This window comes from Heloderma suspectum, chromosome 5 (assembly GCF_057233095.1).
Source record: "Heloderma suspectum isolate Gila_16-S chromosome 5, 16-S_ref, whole genome shotgun sequence".
Classification (NCBI taxonomy): domain Eukaryota; kingdom Metazoa; phylum Chordata; class Lepidosauria; order Squamata; family Helodermatidae; genus Heloderma; species Heloderma suspectum.
The window spans coordinates 62,862,130-62,880,259 of record NC_139462.1 but is presented as its reverse complement, the minus strand read 5'-3'; the positions used below and the strand labels follow the sequence as shown (position 1 = coordinate 62,880,259).

The following is an 18,130-nucleotide window of genomic DNA, read 5'->3' as shown; positions in this document are numbered from 1 at the left end:
TGTCGCATGTTTTAGATTGCACCTAGCAATGAGGTTACCAAGACGGGAATGAAAGCCGTTTCCTTTTGATTTTCTATTTCATTTCTTCCTCGATTTTCTGTTTTCTATCTCCCCCCGCCCCCAATCTCTTTTTAAGAGAAACAGTATAGTTCCTAATGAAAGCCCACGCGCCCAGCTGCACAAGTCCGTCTCCCACTCCGCGCACAGAAAGCAACATAGCAAACTCTTATAGTCGGCCTGGTCTGCTCCAACTCCTTCTAGGGATGCTGAAATAAGCAAGTGAAGCCAAAGATGCTGCAGCTCAAACTGCTGTTAAAGGGACAGCCACAGAAATCCGTACAAGCGTTGGCAACTAGCCCTGTTTCTGCTCCAAAACGGGATCCTCATCCACACCCACGATTAGCCCAAAGCCGCCCGTGCAGTTCCGGCCCACGAGGCATTGGCGGCGGTCAGGAGAAGGCGCAGCACAACAGAGTGCGAAGCCATTGCGTGACGTCATGCTGCCAGTGGCGGGAACCCGGGTTCTTCCTTTCCGCAAGGGCGTGTCTTGGGCGGGAAGGGCGTGTCTTGGGCGGAGCGCTCGTTCGCTCGCTTTCCAGGCAACCCCGGCGCCGCCTGGTTACCATGGTGACGGCCAGGCGTCTTTCTGTCCCGGAGCCGCAAAGCCTGAGGCCTACGAACGGGAGCAAGCCTCCGGAGCTGTGCTTACGTGGGTCGCCTCGGCCCCTTTCGTTCCTCCGGGGCTGGACTGAATGTCTTTATTTAAGTTGCAAGGAAAGCGAGGCGGAGCAAGAGGTGAGTGTGTGCACACACGCATGTATCTCGCGAGTGGGGCGGGTATGCGCGTGCCAAGCCACGCAAAGCCGATCGAAAGACGCGTGTCGACCCAGCTTTCGGTGCAGCCAGCGAGCAGCGCTTCCCCTTCGTTCTGCCGAAGGGAAAGAGAGGTGCTGAGCCGTACTTCAGTCCCTGGGAAGAGAGTGGAGCACCGCACTCTGGTGAGAGTAGGGATGCAATACAGCCGGTGCGGTGACGGGTGGGTCGGTGGGCGCTGCGCTTCAGAATTGCCCCACCGGCGCTGTTAAGAACTTCCCTCCCCCGAACCCAACCGAACTGAGTGAGAGAGGACTGGAGGCTGCCCTCATATGCGCACCTACTCAGCGGGTCTGGCTTCCCAAGTAACCTACGTAGGATTAGGCTGCGAGTGGCCCCGAAGGCGCCTCCCGCCGACCCCACCTTTTTGTAGGGTTTTCAAGTAGGCGGTGGGTTCTGTGGAATTCGTCCACTTCGTTCTTCACAATCTTTCCCTTCTTCTGTACCGAAGGGGCAGGAGTGACGCAACGCTGGAGCTGATTTGCAAAGAGAAATAGCGCGGACGGGAGATAAGAGTTGGGGCGGGAACGTGGGGCGATGGACGCCCCATATCACGGGGTTGGGTGTCTTTCCGCCACGGGCTGCGCGTGCGGGGGCTGCTGTCCCGTGTTTGAAAAGTAGCGCCAAAACCTGATTCTGACACTTATGGGATTCAGAAACTGCTGGACGAAGCACACGGGGTTTTCAGAAGCCCCAGCGACAGTACGATTGCGGACGTGTTTCTCTGATCCATCCAGTAGAAAGCGCGGCAGAATAAGAATAATTATCATCAGATACGTTTCGGTTCTAGAAAGATCCTTTGCCAGCTGTCAAGGTTTCACTTTAATAGCAGTTGATCCTCTGAAATGTATAAACACAGCGGCACGAGATCACACCAAGGCCTTGCAAGAACGCTTTAGAAAAAAAGGAGGGAACGCAATAGAAACACAGCTTCTCTCATGGACTGAAGAGCAAGATCCTCATCCGATTCATGTAGCTGTCAAATACTTTTAAAAGTGAGTCAATAAAATATATCAGAACTCCTTCCCAGGCTGCATTTCTGTATATGTATTCATGCTGGTAGAGGTGCCTTGGTGGTTTGCTAGTATAATAGTCTGAAGCTACTCTACATGTGGATAATTAAAACGGATTTGACTATAGTAAAATAATGGGTGAGGAAGCGCCTACCTTAGCTTTTATTAAGGGACAAAATAAACTGCCTTTGTCAGAAACCCATAATATTTATTATTGACATTTATATACTGCTTTATTTGCAAAAAAAGCCATCAATTTAAAACAATAACCCCTTAGAACAATAAGAACAGTAAAGCATAACATTAATACAACTACATAATTTCAAAGCCTAGATTAAAGAACTGTGTATTTATACCCCTTCTAAAAGCCAAGAAAGTGGGGGCCAGTTGTAATTCTTGAACAAACGCATCCCAAAGTTTGGGACTGTAATGGTGTCCTCGAAAGCGCCTCTCCTGCATATCTTAACACCTGGGTAGGTTCATAACAAGACAGGCAGTCCCTTAGATTTCCAGGTCCTAAGATGTTTAGGGCTTTAAAGGTTAAAACCAGGTGTGGAAGCATGCAGCCCTTGCAGCAGCCCAATGTGGTCCCAACAACCCCCAAAATTCAGGGGAACCGAAAAAGAATTGAAGGGAAAAAAATTCTGAACAAAATGGCATCTGTAGCTGCTCCGGAATCCCCAAAGGGTAAAAATTAGCTTGCAAACAAGCTAATTTTTGAACTTTTTAGCACTCTGTAGCAGCTATGGACACCAGTTTGTTTATTTGTCCCCATTTTTGGCAGCCATGGGGGCGGGATGTGCAGCTTGCCAGGGGGTGGTCTGCAGGAGCAAAAATGCCCCCTGGACCTCCTGAAGTTGCCCATACCTGGTTAAAACCAACACCTTGAATTGAGCCTGGAAAGCAATTGGCAACCAGTGCAGATCATCCAAGACAGGTGTAATATGGTCCTGAGACTGTACAGCGGTTAGCAGCCTAGCTGTTGCATTGTGCACCAATTGTAGCTTCTGGATGCTGTTCAAAGGTAGCCTCACATAGAGTACATTGCAGTAATCTAAACACTATGTAACCGTGGCATGGATAACTTGCCAAATCAGACCAAGGGCAGAATCCAATGGGGTCCTTATGCCCCTGCTGATTCTTTTCCGTCCTGCCGATTCCCTTCTGCATGCAGTGGGTCCCACTGATCGCACTGCGCAGGCAGGACCTTCCCCATACACAAGGGAGATTTAACACTTCCTAGGGGGAGCCCCAGAATAAGTGGAAATGTTCATTTCTGGAAGGAGGGAGATCAATGGAGCTACCTTATGTGAGCTCCCCCAACCTGCCTCCTTCCAGAAACAAATGTTTCTGCGCATTTTGGGTTGTCCCAGAAGTGCTGAATCACTATTGCGCAACTGGTTGGGGGCCCTTGCACAACGCGATCAGGGGGGCAGAAGAGAATCGTTAGGGGCGTAAGCGCCCTGTTGGATTCAGCACTGACTAGGAAGCATTGCAGCGGGTGCACCAAGTGTAATTGCATAAACACACTCCTTGGCTACTGCCATGTGAAGATCCAGGGCCAGTGTAGGATCAAGGAGCATTCTAGAATTATGGACCTGATCCTTCAGGAGGAGTGCATTCCTTCCAGAACAGAACAGGTTGAATCCCAATCCCTGAGTCAGGCTTTCCACTGACTAACAACACCTATGTCTTGCCTGGGTTTAACCTCAGCTTGTTCCCATCATCCAACCCATTATCGAAGCCCGGCAAAGTTTAAGGGGTTTGTTTCCTTGGTATTAGGTGAGAAAGAGCAATAGAGCTGGTTATCATAAGCATATTGGTGACACCTTCAAAGCTCTGAATGACTTCTCCCAGCTGTTTCATGTAAACATTAAATAACATGGTGGACAAGATAGAACCCATGAACTAACAGCACCAGCTACAGACAGGATCAAAATCACTGCAAAACAGCACATCAAGGCCTAGCCATACCAGGCGGTCCAGAAGGATATCATAGTCAATATTGAAAGCCGCCATGAGATTCAGGAGAACCAATAGGGTCACATTTCCTCCATCTGCTTCCCACGTAGGTCATGCACCAAGGTGAACAAAGCAGTCTCAGACTATATCCCATCTGAAAACCCTGATTGAAATGGATCCACCTAATCAGTATTATCCAAATGCATCTGGAGTTGCAATGCCAGCACCTCTATCATTTTAGCCAAGAATGGTTCATTTGAGACTGCCTATGGTTAGACAGATCTCCTGGGTCAAGGGAAGGTTTCTTTAGTAAAGGTCTTATTATTTATGGTCTTTCAGAAAGAATTCAGCATGTTGTGCTTGCTTTCATATTAGTCTTTACTTGTTTTTAATAGCATAGTTTTCTTGTTGTACTTAAGGTTTTATAGAAGAACAAAGAAAAATGCCTCTATAGTAAGAGACTTTAGGAATATGGTCTTGTCAGCTGTCTCCCAGTCAGTAAACAGTTTGAAGCTTTCCAAGTGTAGCTGAAAGAAAGGATCCCAGGATATCAAAATCATCACAAAAAACAAGAGTTATTCCTTTGAAACTGCTTGTGCCTCTGTTGGGTGACATGCCTTGCACTTTGGGATTAAGTCACTTAGGACGCAGTCCTATCGGAACTTGGAGGCGACTGCCTATCCAATGCAGGGCAGGAGAAGCGCAGAAGGGATTGCATTTACGACTAGACAGCCAATTTTACCTGTCTAGCTATGGGACCTCGGAGCGCGGGAAGTGGCAGCCAGACGACATGTAGGATGTGTCATACCAGCATTTCCAACTTCCTTGCCCCGACATGCTCCCAGGAACACCACATTTTTGCTGCTTCATGCTCCTCTTCCGAGCACGGGTCTGTTCCGCGCTGCCTACGAGGCAGCACGGGAGAGGGTGGAGCACAGGCTCCAAGGTCAGTTCTCGGGAACTGACCTATCCTATGGCCATCTAGCCGCTGACTAGCGGCCATAAGATTGCACCCTTAGGGTGCAATCCTATGTATGTTTAGATAGAAAAAAGTCCTAGAACTCCCAGTATTCTGCAGCCAGTCATGGAAGTTCTAGAAGAACTAGAAGCCACTCTGCAGTAGCGGAAGCAGTAGCACTATGGAACCATTTCCAGGTACTTGAGGATGAGACTGGAGGACAGCCTGCAGAGGAAGAATTACAGGGGAACCTGCATGAGAGTGAGCAAGAGGCTGAAGGTCACTCAGGCAGAGGTGATGAAACCAAGGCCTACAACCACAAGAAGAGAAGAGTAGTAGTAGTGGGAGACTCCTTGCTGCGTGGAATCGAAACACAAGTATGTTGCGAAGACCCATGGACTCACCAGGTATGCTGTCTCCCAGGCGGACGGATTAGAGATGTGGCTGAAGGGTTGCCTGCATTCATAAAGCCCACTGACAGGTATCCCTTTCTTTTCATCCATGTGGGAAAAAATGATACTGCCAAGCAGAGCTATGAAGAAATCACATCAGACTTTGAAGCTTTGGGAAGGAAACTCAAGAACTTTGGAGCCCAGATAGTTTTCTCATCCATCCTTCCAGGAGTTAGAAGAGGGCTAGAAAGGGAAAGAAAAATACTCCGGGTGAATGACTGGCTATGAAGGTGGTGCTGACGAGAGAGATTTGGATTCTGGGACCACGGGCTATACTTCCTGGAAGATGGACTGTTGGCCAGGGACGGGTTGTACCTCACAAAGGCTGGGAAGAATGTGTTTAGCCACAGCATGAAGAACTTTATCAGGAGGACTTTAAACTGAATCCTACAGGGAAGGGAGATGTAAAGTTGGGGATGGATGGATGAAGGCTCATGCATTGCAACGAACAGCTCTAATAGCACCCAATAATAGTCTTCACAAAGATGTAGGAAGAAAGCCAGACTATGAAGCACATGGTCTTCAATGTCTATATACTAATGCCCAGGGTATGAGAAACAAACAGAACGAACTTGAACTCTTAATACAGGTGTCAGGAGCGCCCTAGCTGCCTCTTCCAGTCACCTCCAATAGCCAACTCAAGACACAGACGAAAAGGATTCTTTTCAAGGCTTTATTCCTTTTATGACCTAATGACTCTTTCAGATGCTAATCACCAGCGACTAAGTAAGGAACAGCCCTGGGGAAAGATAGCAGAGTAGCCTAAGCTCCAGGTAAGGCAGTTGGTCCCCGTTTGAAGGAGAATCACGGAAAGACCCTGAACTTATGGGCTAGGGAGAGATCCTCCCTCTTTCCCTTGGGTCCTCGGGACGCAACCGTTGCTTGCGTGCCAAACGAGCGCTATGCCTCCTTTCCGCGCCCTCCATCTGTCGGCGCTCCCTGCATCGGCGCTGAGTGTCCAGGAAGCCCCCCTCCAGCGCTCTCTCGCTGCCAGGGTCACTATCTCAGGAATGCCGGCAGGAGGAATCTCTGCCAGCTGCTGTGCTTGTGAGAGATGAGCAAGCTCCTCTCCCACAGATTGCTGTTCCTCCTCAGAATCAGAACTGCTCTGGGGTCCTATTGGCTCATTTTCCACCCTGACAACAGGAGGGAAATTATGACTTGATAGGTGTAACTGAGACTAGGTGGGATGACTCTTGTGACTGGAATACAGCAACTGAAGGATATAACTTGTTCAAAAAGAAAAGGAGGAACAGAAAGGGAGGTGGGGTTGCACTATATGTGAAAAATACATATCTCTGCACAGAAATACAGGAGGGTGAGCTTGGTAGCCTCATCGAGAGCATCTGGGTTAAAATAAATGAAGCAAAGAATAAAAAGAACCTAGTAGTCGGAGTCTACTACCAGCGACCCAATCAAGGAGAAGACAAGGATGAAACTTTTGAAAAGCAAATAGCCAATGTTTCAAGGAAGCATGATGAAGTAGTAATGGGGGACTTCAATTTCCCCGATATTTGTTGGGAGCTGCAAAACATGTCCCTTCCAAGAAATTCCTGACTTGTGTTGCGGATGACTTCCTCCTACAGAAAGTAGAGGAAGGAACTAGAGGATCGGCTATCCTTGACTTGATCCTAACCAACAGAGATGACTTAGTGGATAAAGTAGCAGTTACAGGAACTCTGGGGGAAAGCGACCATGTTGTACTTGAGTTCTTGGTTCTAAGGGAAGCAAAAGCCGAGTGTAGTCAAACACGTACCCTGGATTTGAGGAAAGCTGATTTTAATAAACTCAGAACAATGATAAGTAAGGTCCCATGGCAAGTGACTCTAACAAGAAAAGGAGTCTAAGATGGGTGGGAGTTTTTTAAAAAAGGATATTCTCAAGGCAAAATTGGAAACAATTCCAACAAGAAAAAAAGGTGGAAGACAACAGAAGAAGCCAATGTGGCTTCACAAAAAGCTTAGAGATGAACTGAAAACAAAAAAGCACACACATAGGAAATGGAAAGGAAGGCCAAGCAACAAAGGAAGAGTACAGGCATGTAGCACAGAATTGCAGGGATGGCGCCAGGAAGGCTAAGCTAAGAACGAGCTAAGGTTAGCGAAGGATGCTAAAAGCAACAAAAAGGCTTTCTTCAGATACATGCATAGCAAAAGACAGAGGAAAGAAATGGTGGTTCAGCTATTAAATAAGGATGGCAAAATGATAACAGATGACAAAAGGCAGAAGTGCTCAATTCCTACTTTGGCTCAGTCTTCTCCCAAAAGAGGGTCTATGACCCCCCTGGCAAAGGCGAAGTACAGGCTGAAGACGCAGGATTGCAGCTTGAGATTGATAGGCATATGGTCAAGGAACACCTAATTACTTTGAATGAGTTCAGATCTCCAGGGCCAGATGAACTGCATCCTAGAGTAATAAAAGAACTGGCAGAAGAACTCTCAGAACGACTGTCTATTCTCTTTGAGAAATCATGGAGGACGAAGGAAGTGCCAGATGACTGGCGGAGGGCTAATGTTGTCCCTATCTTCAAAAAGGATAAAAAGAAGGAACCTGGGAACTACAGACCAGTCAGTCTGACATCAATCCCTGGGGATCTTCTGGAGCAGATTATAAAGCGATCCATCTGGAAGCACCTTGAAAACAATGCAGTGATTACTCGAAGCCAACATGGATCTGTCAAGAACAAATCCTGCCAGACGAAACTGATCTCATGTTTTGATCAGGTAACCTTCCTTGTGGACTGTGGGAATGCTGTGGAAATAATTTACCTCAACTTCAGCAAAGCTTTCAACAAAGTGCCCCATGATATCCTGATGAGCAAACTAGCTCAAAGTGGGCTAGAGGAAACAATGATCAGGTGGATCCACGGTTGGCTACAGAATCAGACTCAAAGAGTGCTTATCAATGGGATCTTCTCAAATTGGGAAGAGCTAATGAATGGGGTACCACAGGGCTCGGTCCTGGGCCCAGTGCTCTTCAACATGTTTATTAATGACTTGGAGGAGGAGGTGCAGGGAATGCTGATCAGATTTGCAGATGACACAAAACTGGGCGGGATAGCTAATACTTTGGAAGACAGAAACAAAATTCAAAGTGACCTTGATAGGATGGAGCACTGGGCAGAAAACAACAGAATGACATTTAATAGGGATAAATGCCAAGTTCTGCACCTAGGAAAAATAAACCAAATGCACAGTTACAAGATGGGGGATACATGGCTCAACAACACTACAAGCAAGAAGGATCTTGGAATTGTTGCAGATCACAAGCTGAATATGAGCCAACAATGTGATGTTGCTGCAAAAAAGGCAAATGCTATTTTTGGTTGCATTAATAGAAGCATAGCTTCCAAGTCCCGGGAAGTACTAGTTCTCCTCCACTCAGCATTGGTTAGGCCTTATCTGGAGTATTGTGTCCAGTTCTGGGCACCGCACTTTAAGAATGATGCAGACAAGCTGGAGAGGGGTCAGAGTGGGGCAACGAAGATCAGGGGACTGGAAACAAAGCCCTATGAGGAGAGACTGAAAGAACTGGGCATGTTTAGCCTTGAGAAGAGAAGACTGAGGGGAGATGTGATAGCGCTCTTCAAGTACTTGAAAGGTTATCACGGAGAGGAAGGCCAGGATCTCTTCTCGATCATCCCAGAATGTAGGACACAAAATAATGGGCTCAAGTTACAGGAAGCCAGATTCCGACTGAACATCAGGAAAAACTTCCTGACTGTGAGAACAATACGACAATGGAACCAATTCCCTAGGGAGGTAGTGGGCTGTCCCACACTGGAGGCATTCAAGATGAGGCTGGACAGCCATCTGTCAGGAATGCTTTGACTTAGATTCCTGCATTGAGCAGGGGTTGGACTTGATGGTCTTAATGGCCCTTTCCAACCCTACTATTCTATGATTCTGTGACTTTTTTTTTGTCTAAATATGCATAGGATTGTGCCCTGAGGGCGCAATCCTATGCATGTTGAGACAGAAAAAATCCTACAACTCCCAGCATTCCTTTCCCATTATGGTTGGCTGGGGAATGTTGGGAATTGTTCAGAGAGCTTCGGCTATTGGGCAGTATAGAAATAAATAAATAAATAAATAAATAAATAAATAAATAAATTGTTGGACTTTTTCTCTGTCTAAACATACATAGGACTGCACTGTAATCCTTACAAGAGCAACAGTATGGTAGGAATTCCTCCCTTATTAGGCCAATTTGGTAGGAATTCCTCCCTTATTAGGCCAATTCACCCCCAAACCTTGATTTCTAAAAATAAAAGAAAAGAAAAAGGAATTGGCTGGTCCTTTGTTAAATGGACATTCTGGACATCGTGTTACTTTCATGTGCTAATTTTACTATTCTAAATCATATAATCATAGAATAGTAAGGTTGGAAGGGGCCTATAAGACCATCGAGTCCAACTCCATTTTTGAAGATAGGAACAACATTAGCAATGTACTCTTGCTGTGAGAGAAATTACAATTATGGCACGATACTCCTGTTTGTGCACGTAGGTCCTTGGCTTTTTATACTGTAACTTTTTGTACATATAGCTATCTGATGTGTTGGTTCTATGCATGGCATAGTAAATACTGAGGCTCTGGTTCTTTCCAGATTATTGTATTTTTCATTTCTTCTACACTTTTTTTGCATCTTCTGTCACACACTGTTCCCCTTGTGAAGGTCTGAGGCCTACAGAGGCAAGGAAAGGAAAAAGGTCAGGCCTGACTTTTGGGGGGGGAGGGGGTGTCCCTGAGAGGAGTGGTTTCATTTCCCCAGTTAAGTTTCAGTATTGTTTCCCCAGTTAAGTTTCATTTCTTCAGGTTTGAAACAGAGCACAATCCTATGGCCGCTAGTCAGTGGCTAGATGGCTATAGGATAGGTCAGTTCCCCGAGAAATGACCTTCCCCCTACCCCGCACTGCCTTGTAGGCAGCACGGATGTCAGGTTTCCCGATCCCCCCAGTGCACACGCTCAGGCAATCTGACACTGGACACCCAAATCAGTGAGATTTCTTTATTGCAGGGAAACCTATGGCAAAAGCTTAGTGGTTACACTCTTCAGAAATCATATAGCTGATGGTCGGTAGCTATAGGCTCTATGTAATTCCAGAACAATCCAAAGCTAAACATTACTACCGTGACTGAGATCCTCAACATGGCTTCTCCATTGCCATCTCCACTGTTCTGAACACAAGGGAAGGGACTCTGGATTCCTGGGTACCTAACCCAGACAATCCTTTCATGAGGCACCAACCCCGGACATGGAAAGGGAATGATTCCTGGATGATCCCCTGATCATCAGGCTATCAGGGGATAACTTCTTGAAAGACCTAAACAACCCACACCCATTAAGAGTCCAACTTTGAATTTTTTGTTGATAACTCTAGGCTACATGGTCAAGGCCCATCAAGATCAAGGGAAGGGCATACCAATACATGCAAGGAGTTCCAAGCCACCACTTTCACATTGGCAACTCCACGCTGCTTGAGTTCTGGCAGAGGGAAGTCGAAAAGCCGTAGATCAAACCCAGCCTGCCTTACACTAAGCTGACTACAAACACAGACACACAATCCACAGTAACGAGAGTTCAAGTCTATGAAACGCCTCACAGTACTTTTCATGGCAAGTCCTTAACAATCCAAAGTTCCAGTCCTTGTGCAGAGTGCTTCCAAAAGCCCAGACGATGATGGATCCAAACAGAGAAGGCTTCGGGCAATGAAGACGAGATGTACCTAGCAAAGGCTCTTTGCCTTTGCATCAGCTTAAAAGGCAAGGCATGACTGTAAGACACCCCCTCCAGATCCCTTGACAGACAAGGGCCTTCAGCCTTTCAGCAAGGCTTCTGTCTAAACAGGGCATCACTGCTCAGCCCTTCAGCAGTGAGGCTACAACCTGGGTGACCCTTATGCAAACCCCACCCCACCTTTGTCTGGTTCTCATGGACAGCTTCCAGCCTCCCTGCCTGCCAAGGCCAGACCAGCACGTGGACAGGGAGTTGGGTGACTCCCCCTGGCTCTGCTCTGAGAACACTGACAGAGATAAGCTCACACAGACTCTGACATTCCAGAAACTGAATTAGGCCCAAGCCTTTCCAGGCTACTTCTAATTAAATCCTGGCTATAACCTACAAGGCCCACTGCAGTACTAAAGCTGGGCCCTGACAGCGGAACGGCCCCATGCTCCGCATTCAGAAGAGGAGCACAGAGCGGTGGAAACGGGGCGTTCCTGGGGGCATTCCAGGGCGAGGAAGTCAGAAATCCGGTACAACGTATCCAACGTGTCGTCCGGCCACCACTTCCCCTGCTCCACCTTCTCGTGGCTAGACAGCTGAAATCGGCTGTCTAGCCGCAATTGCAGGGTGGCTGAAGTGTGGCGGGGATGATCCCATCTGTGCTTCTCCTGCCCTGCATTGGATAGGCGGTCGCCTCCAAGTTCGGAGGTGGCCACCTATCCCAGTAGGATTGCTCCCTCCCTTTCAGTTTTTAGGGAGGAGAATATATAAAGAGAGTGAGCGAGCCAGTAAGAGTCAGAGTCTGAAAGACCAGAGCATGAAGAGTGAGCAGGAAGAAGCAGCCTAGAAAAGTCTAAGAACAGCTAGGGTAAAGGAACTTGTGTTTTGCAACTTTTATTTTCTCTTAATGTCTGTGTATCACTCAGTTCTATTGTGTAAATACCTTTAGTTGTGATTAGCTTGCTTCAATTTACCAGTAAACTGTTGTGGTTAAACCCTATGTCTAGAGTGTTTATCACCCCCCCACACACAGCCTAAACCCCATGTTATTAGAAAGGGGAAGGTAAAAGAAGGAAGGTGGGCCCCTTAAAGAGGCAAGACAGCCTTAAGAAGTTGCTCAGGGGGTCCAGGTCATAAGGGGAACCCTGACACCCCTCTTATCCATTGTATAAGGGTGGGATATAGCATTGCTAGCACTGGAACAGTGCAGTTATAGTTCCAACACCAGTTTTTGTGGGCTTCTTGTAGGTACATTTGAAAAGGCCTTCAGCAACAGACAGGGCCAAACTTAATCCTGCATTTGCCAAGATAACAGGAATAGGGTGGGAGTACATACAGGAGAAAGCTGGTGGAGAGAGGGTGCTTTTTTTTTTTGTACATCCATTAAACCTCCCCTACAAATCACCTCCCAAGCTATTCCAACCCCCGAACTCTCAATCTGGGTTCACTTTCAGTTTCAGAACCTACCTGGGGATTAGGATCCCGGCAACCCTCATATTGAAATTATGAGGGAAAATGTATTTCTCTTATAAAAGCTCATTTAGCAAAAGCTAAGTCCCATGTACCTGCTATACACTGGGGGGACGTGGGTATGCTGGCCACTCATGACATATTTAGACACTATGTTTTCTTGTCTTGAACAGAATGGGTGTTATTCAGGCTTTGAATAAAACAAGTGATTTTTTGGGAATATTTTTAACAATCAGAGCAGCTGATCATTCTTTTCAGGAGCAGTTGATCATTCTTTGTCACTCAACAGTTTTAAAAAGTGAAATATTTGAGGGAAGGTGGATAACCTAATCCAAATGCTGCAGAAATGGAAGTGCTGATTTAGGAAGCATAAACTTTAGGAAGCATAAGCAACAAAGGGTCTTGTAGCATGTTAAAGAGTAGCAAATGTATCACATAAGCTTTTAGGAACATTTATTTTTGTTACCGCGAAATCTTATCCATGTATACTCAGAAATAAGTCAAATAGAAGTCAGTGGGGCTGACCCCTAAGTAAGCGTGTATAGGATTGCAGTGGGACTTACTTCTGAGTAGACATGTACAGAATGGATCACACTGCTAAGAGTATCTGTCTCAGCCAGTTCCCAACATTTTGTTAACAGCAGTGTGGCCGAGAAACAGAACGCATGATGGATATGCAGATAGGTGCAGAGTTTATTTCCAATGGCTAGGAGCACTGTGGGTGGGACCAGGTTTATTGCCCACTCCAGTGGTACGCTCCTTTACTTTTTCATGTATAATGAATGATGGTGTCAAGGGCTCCTTGGCGACCTCTCTCAGTCTAATCCAGTAGCCAAGTCCAGACACAGACAAAGGGATTCTTTTCAAAGCTTTATTCCTCTTTTACAACTTAACAACTCTACTGTTAGCAACTAGATATGAGCAGCAGAGTACCTATGCCCTAAGTTGGAACAGTTGGTCCCCATTTGAAGGAGAATCACTGGCAGACCCTGAACTTATGGGCTAGGGAGAGTCCCTCCCATTTTCCCTTGGATCCTCTAGGCGCAACCGTTGTTTGTGCGCCAACCGGGCACTACGCCTCCTTTCTGCGCCCTCTATTTGGCGCCGCTCCCTGTGTCGGTGTCGTGCGTCCAGCAAGTCATCTTCCCGCGCTCTCTCACTCCTGGGACTGCTATCTATGCCAGGAATGCCGGTGGGAGGAATCTCTGTCAGCTGTTGGCCCTGGGAAGGATGAGCACGCTGCTCTCCCAGGAGCGGCTGCTCTTCCTCAGAATCAGAACTACTCTGGGATTCTATGGGCTCAGTGTCCACCCTGACAGATGGTCATCCACTCCTGTGTAGACAAGTAAAGTGCTATGCTTGAGTACGGGGTAGTAGTGAGGGCAGTCCTGCCTTCCAGCAGTGGTCCAGCCCACAGTGACAAGGATTGTGCAGCAGGGTGAAAAGTGTGTCTGTGCATAGATCACACAGAGATGTACTGCTCTCTTCGGAGATTCTGGCAGTATATAACCTTCCCACACCATGCGTCTCACCATGATGGTCATCTTGCTACTATTTAACAATTCATTATAGAAAATAAAACTGTTTGTCTTGTCTTTAAAGTGTGTTCTAATTTGTTTCTTTTTAGACATCTTAAAAGAACAAGCACAGAATTACCTGCCGCTAAGCTGTAAGTGTTTATCATCTTGGATTAATTACAGTTCAGACTTTGAATACCTTTTATTGTTTTAATTGTTAAGGACTAGTTTACATGATGTGGCAGCAAAGCTTGTGGGGATCTGCTCATGTGTAGTTGCTCATCACGTGGACCGAGCAGTGTTCACCAAGTTACCACAAAACTCTGTGACATGGGTAAAAATTGCTCAGTCTGCATGATGAGCTGTTAGACTCAAATGTCTCAACATATTCTGCCATATGAAAATGAATTAAAGTGGGCTTTGGGTGGTGGCTTTGTCATGTGTCCTTGCTTATTAGCCATCTTCGGATGCTGTTAATGAAAATAATTTCCATTCAGTTGAGTTTTATTGTGATTTTTTTAAATATATAGTGGCCCATTTTCATTGATATGACTAATGATGGCTTTGAGTGGTATTTTGCATAACATTTGATCATATGCTATAAATTTTGATATGTATTGTTTTAATGAGTTTTCCTTTAAATAAATAAATGGCATTGTATTTGGCTTCGTTAAGAACTGGTCAACTTTTCTGTGATAACATACTTTCACTCATCCTCTCCATCTGCTGCCATGTCTACCTGTATTTTGAATTGAACCTGAATATATCTTCTATAAATTCTTCTACTTGGTCCATGCTCCCATGGCAAATATCCTGTCAAATGGACTTTCCCTACTGAAAGGCCTAACTTATATAAATTACCCTGTATCTTGACTAATGGTGGGGAAGCTTCCCTAGGCTTATTTTGGAATTGTCTCAGTTCAGATCAGGCCCAGATTACCTCGTTTTTAACTCCGATTCATTCTCAGTTGTGTATTGGTCACACGATAACCCCTCCATGCCCCCCTTGTGATTGCTGCCACATTCACCAAAAGTTACATGGTGGTCGTGCAACAGCAGCAATGATGGCAGGGCTGCTGCTGTTGCTACCTTGATTAAGACCTAAAGTGCTGTAACAGTCACACCCCAAATGCCAGGATCACTGGGAACTGTGGTGGAAAGTAATTTCTCAGGGCTCTTGAGAAGTACAGTGCTGCTGCAGGGCTTAACAAAGGTTGTAGTAGCAACCTTTTAATCACTGCCACCAGCTCATATTGTATTCAGAGGCCTGGGACTGTTTGAAGAATCTGGATTCATACCAAGCTTAGAAGATGTACAATTCATTTTGTAGTTCTTTTCTTGAATGCGGCCACAGGCAGATTAGCCTTTGCCTTGCCAGTGTAGTATAAATCCTGGGGTGAACCAACCTATACTTAGGCCAGGACATTCTGAAATCCTGCCCTGGGTCAAGGAATGGATCTACCACAAACATCACAGGTAAGTTTCAGCAAAAAAGGGAGGGGGTGGCTATGTTTGCAGGAAGGGGTGGTGCTAGGGGCAGGATTGAGTTAATGAGATACTGAGCCAAGACTCCAGGGATGTTTGCAATTAGCTTGTAATTCACTCAGAAGTTCTAAATCGAAGAAGTTCGTATTCCAGATCCCCCAATTCCGAACTGGGGGCATCACTAGTCTTGATGTAACTTAGCATAGTTTCCCTTTTTATCTGTCAATTGCTGCCATTACTTTTTCCTCCGTAAGCTCTTCTGCACCTTTAAAGCAAAGTAAATTTCCTTGCAATAGCTCTAACAATTAGAGAACCTTCTCTCTATTTTTCCAATGCTGTGTTTCTGCCTCTATTAAAAGTGTGCCTTGGGGCCTGCCAGCAGGGCTTACAATACCTACAATAAACCAAATTTAAGAGCAAGGGTGCTCCTGCTGCTAACATTCTCAGATCATAGACGTGCAATATGAAGGAACTGGCAGCTGTAACTTTAATGGTGGGAAGTGTAAGCTGGATATATGGGAAAAAGAACACAGGGCTCTATATGACAAAAAAGTTCCATTAGCATTTATGAACTTCAACATGACAAGGTAGACTTCTTTGTCTTACAGCCTTTTTTGTTCTACTTAAAAGAAATAAAGCTTATAGTCATATAAGTCTAATTCAGTTAAGTTATATTAAGTTCATATCATACTGTCATTGCAACTCTTTAGCTAACAATATGCCATTGGTATATTAATTAAGTTATTAATGATATGTAAGTCGATTTCATTAATAAATTATTTGCTTTTGTTAGACAGAAGACTCCAATCTCAGAGCCCTCTGTCTATCCTATACTCTGCTGGCAAGAGCCAAGCAGGGCAGGAGGAATGAGGAGAGGATTTGCCCCCCCCCCCCACTCATAGGAGTGTCTATGGCCTTGGGAGAGGGATTCTGACAAATCCTGTGGTCCCTGGAATGCTATCTCAGGAACCATAAGATTGCTGTCTCTCCCTATCCAGTTTCTCATTAAAATATTCAGGAATAGAAATTTTAGGCCACACATTCCATTTTGTGCAAGTATCCACTTATGCACAGTGTACAGTGAAAATTCAAACTTGCAATTAAATACCAGCAGATACTGATTAGGCAAGAAAACATTTGTTATCCTTAACTGTTTATTACAATAAAAACTATGTCAATGCATACAGTTCTGCAACATTCCAAGCATTATTTCTAAACACAGTGAATATAACCAAATCTCATATTGGTAGATCTGGAAATATTTCAAATGTTTCTGAAATCTCTCTCTCTCTCCCTCCCTCTCCCTCTTCCCTTTTAATAAACAAAAAGGCTTTGCTATGCATTGGGTATTCTTGGAAATTTACAGTTACAGCATGGTTATTGAGTAACATCTCAGCACTCCTTCTCTTGTTATTCAAGTGCTAATTGATTTCAAATTGGCATGTGCTGAGCCTCATTTACTACCGTGGATATCTAATGAGTCAGTTTCATAAGGATTGAAAGTGCTGCTGATAACCTGGTGCTGCAAAGGCTTTGAATGACGGGTGTAGTTTACATTGGATGACACACATTTGTAGTGAATGTCTAAGAAAAGTGGAAACCATATGGGATGAATTTCTTAACATAGTCTGTATTCATTTATTTAGTTCAAAATGAGTCTATTTCCTCCTGTGCCAATGCAAAGTCCCAAAGGGCATCCAAGTATGGAAGAGATGAGATGCCCTTCACCAAATCTTGCAAGGTGTGAAATTTATTTTCTTTCAGTTAACTAATATATTTGACTGTGGCTCTTGAAAGCTGAAATACTGAAGCGGCGAGTTCTAATGCCAAGCTACAGAAAGAGTCAGAATTGTGCACTCTGTGATAAAAACTCAAACCTTGGGTCCCGAAACTCAAATTAAGATAAGGGGGCATTCCCAAAATTCAAAATGGCAGCTGATTTTGTAAGTAGTTGGGGGATAATTACAAATAATGCAGTATCTCAGGTTCTGTGGGTCCAGTTTGCATTTTCTGTTGATCAGGGTAGCTATTCTTGGGGGCAGACGCTTAAGGCGCAATCCTATGCATGTTTAGGCAGAAAAAACTCCTACAACTTCCAGCATGCCTTAGCCAGCCATGCTGGGAGTTGTAGGATTTTTTTTCTGTCTAAACATGCATAGGATTGCACCCTTATTCTATTAGTCTTACATCCTTTGTCTGGGGATTGGGGCTGGTTGCTAACTGTATTTTTGTGAGGGACACTGTATCCAATTAGTGTGAGATTTGAGAGTATTTCAAAACTTTGTACTAACTTGCACGTAAGCACTAACTTCAGCTATTTTTATGTACTGTGCTATTAAGTTGTACTAATATTATGTTACAGTAATGCTACATTTTTAATTACTGTCTGGATACTGCTCTTTACACTCATACAAAGAAAATGCAAATCTGAACATGGGAGATCACTCTACTGATAACTATAATTATAAAATCATCCACCGTTTCGTATTCTGAGAATATGCAGAATGCCTCTCTATCTTGATTTGAACTTCATATCTATCTTGATATCTCTATCTTGATTTGAACGCTTGATAATATACCAAGTTTCATGCTTTTATCACAAAGTGTACAATGTTTTTTGTTAAGATGCTGTATTATATGTTTAGTTTTGTCAGATTATTTAAGATAGTAAAT

The 18,130-nt window shown here is 45.0% G+C and overlaps 1 protein-coding gene across 4 annotated transcripts in view; it reads left to right on the top strand.

Annotated features, from left to right (window-relative positions):
• The first annotated feature begins 553 nt into the window (after positions 1 to 553).
• The window catches only part of TTC29 (tetratricopeptide repeat domain 29), a 157,252-nt gene continuing 139,675 nt past the window's right edge, over positions 554 to 18,130 (top strand). The window contains exons 1-3 of one of the 4 annotated variants that reach the window (XM_084860274.1): positions 554 to 795; positions 14,083 to 14,124; positions 17,104 to 17,198. In XM_084860274.1, coding sequence (XP_084716400.1) covers positions 17,110 to 17,198 — 89 coding nt within the window. In that variant the 5' untranslated portion in view covers positions 554 to 795; positions 14,083 to 14,124; positions 17,104 to 17,109. Of the gene's footprint in view, positions 796 to 878; positions 999 to 14,082; positions 14,125 to 17,103; positions 17,199 to 18,130 lie in introns of those variants that run through there. The other 3 variants (XM_084860271.1, XM_084860273.1, XM_084860272.1) reach the window with 3 other exon arrangements.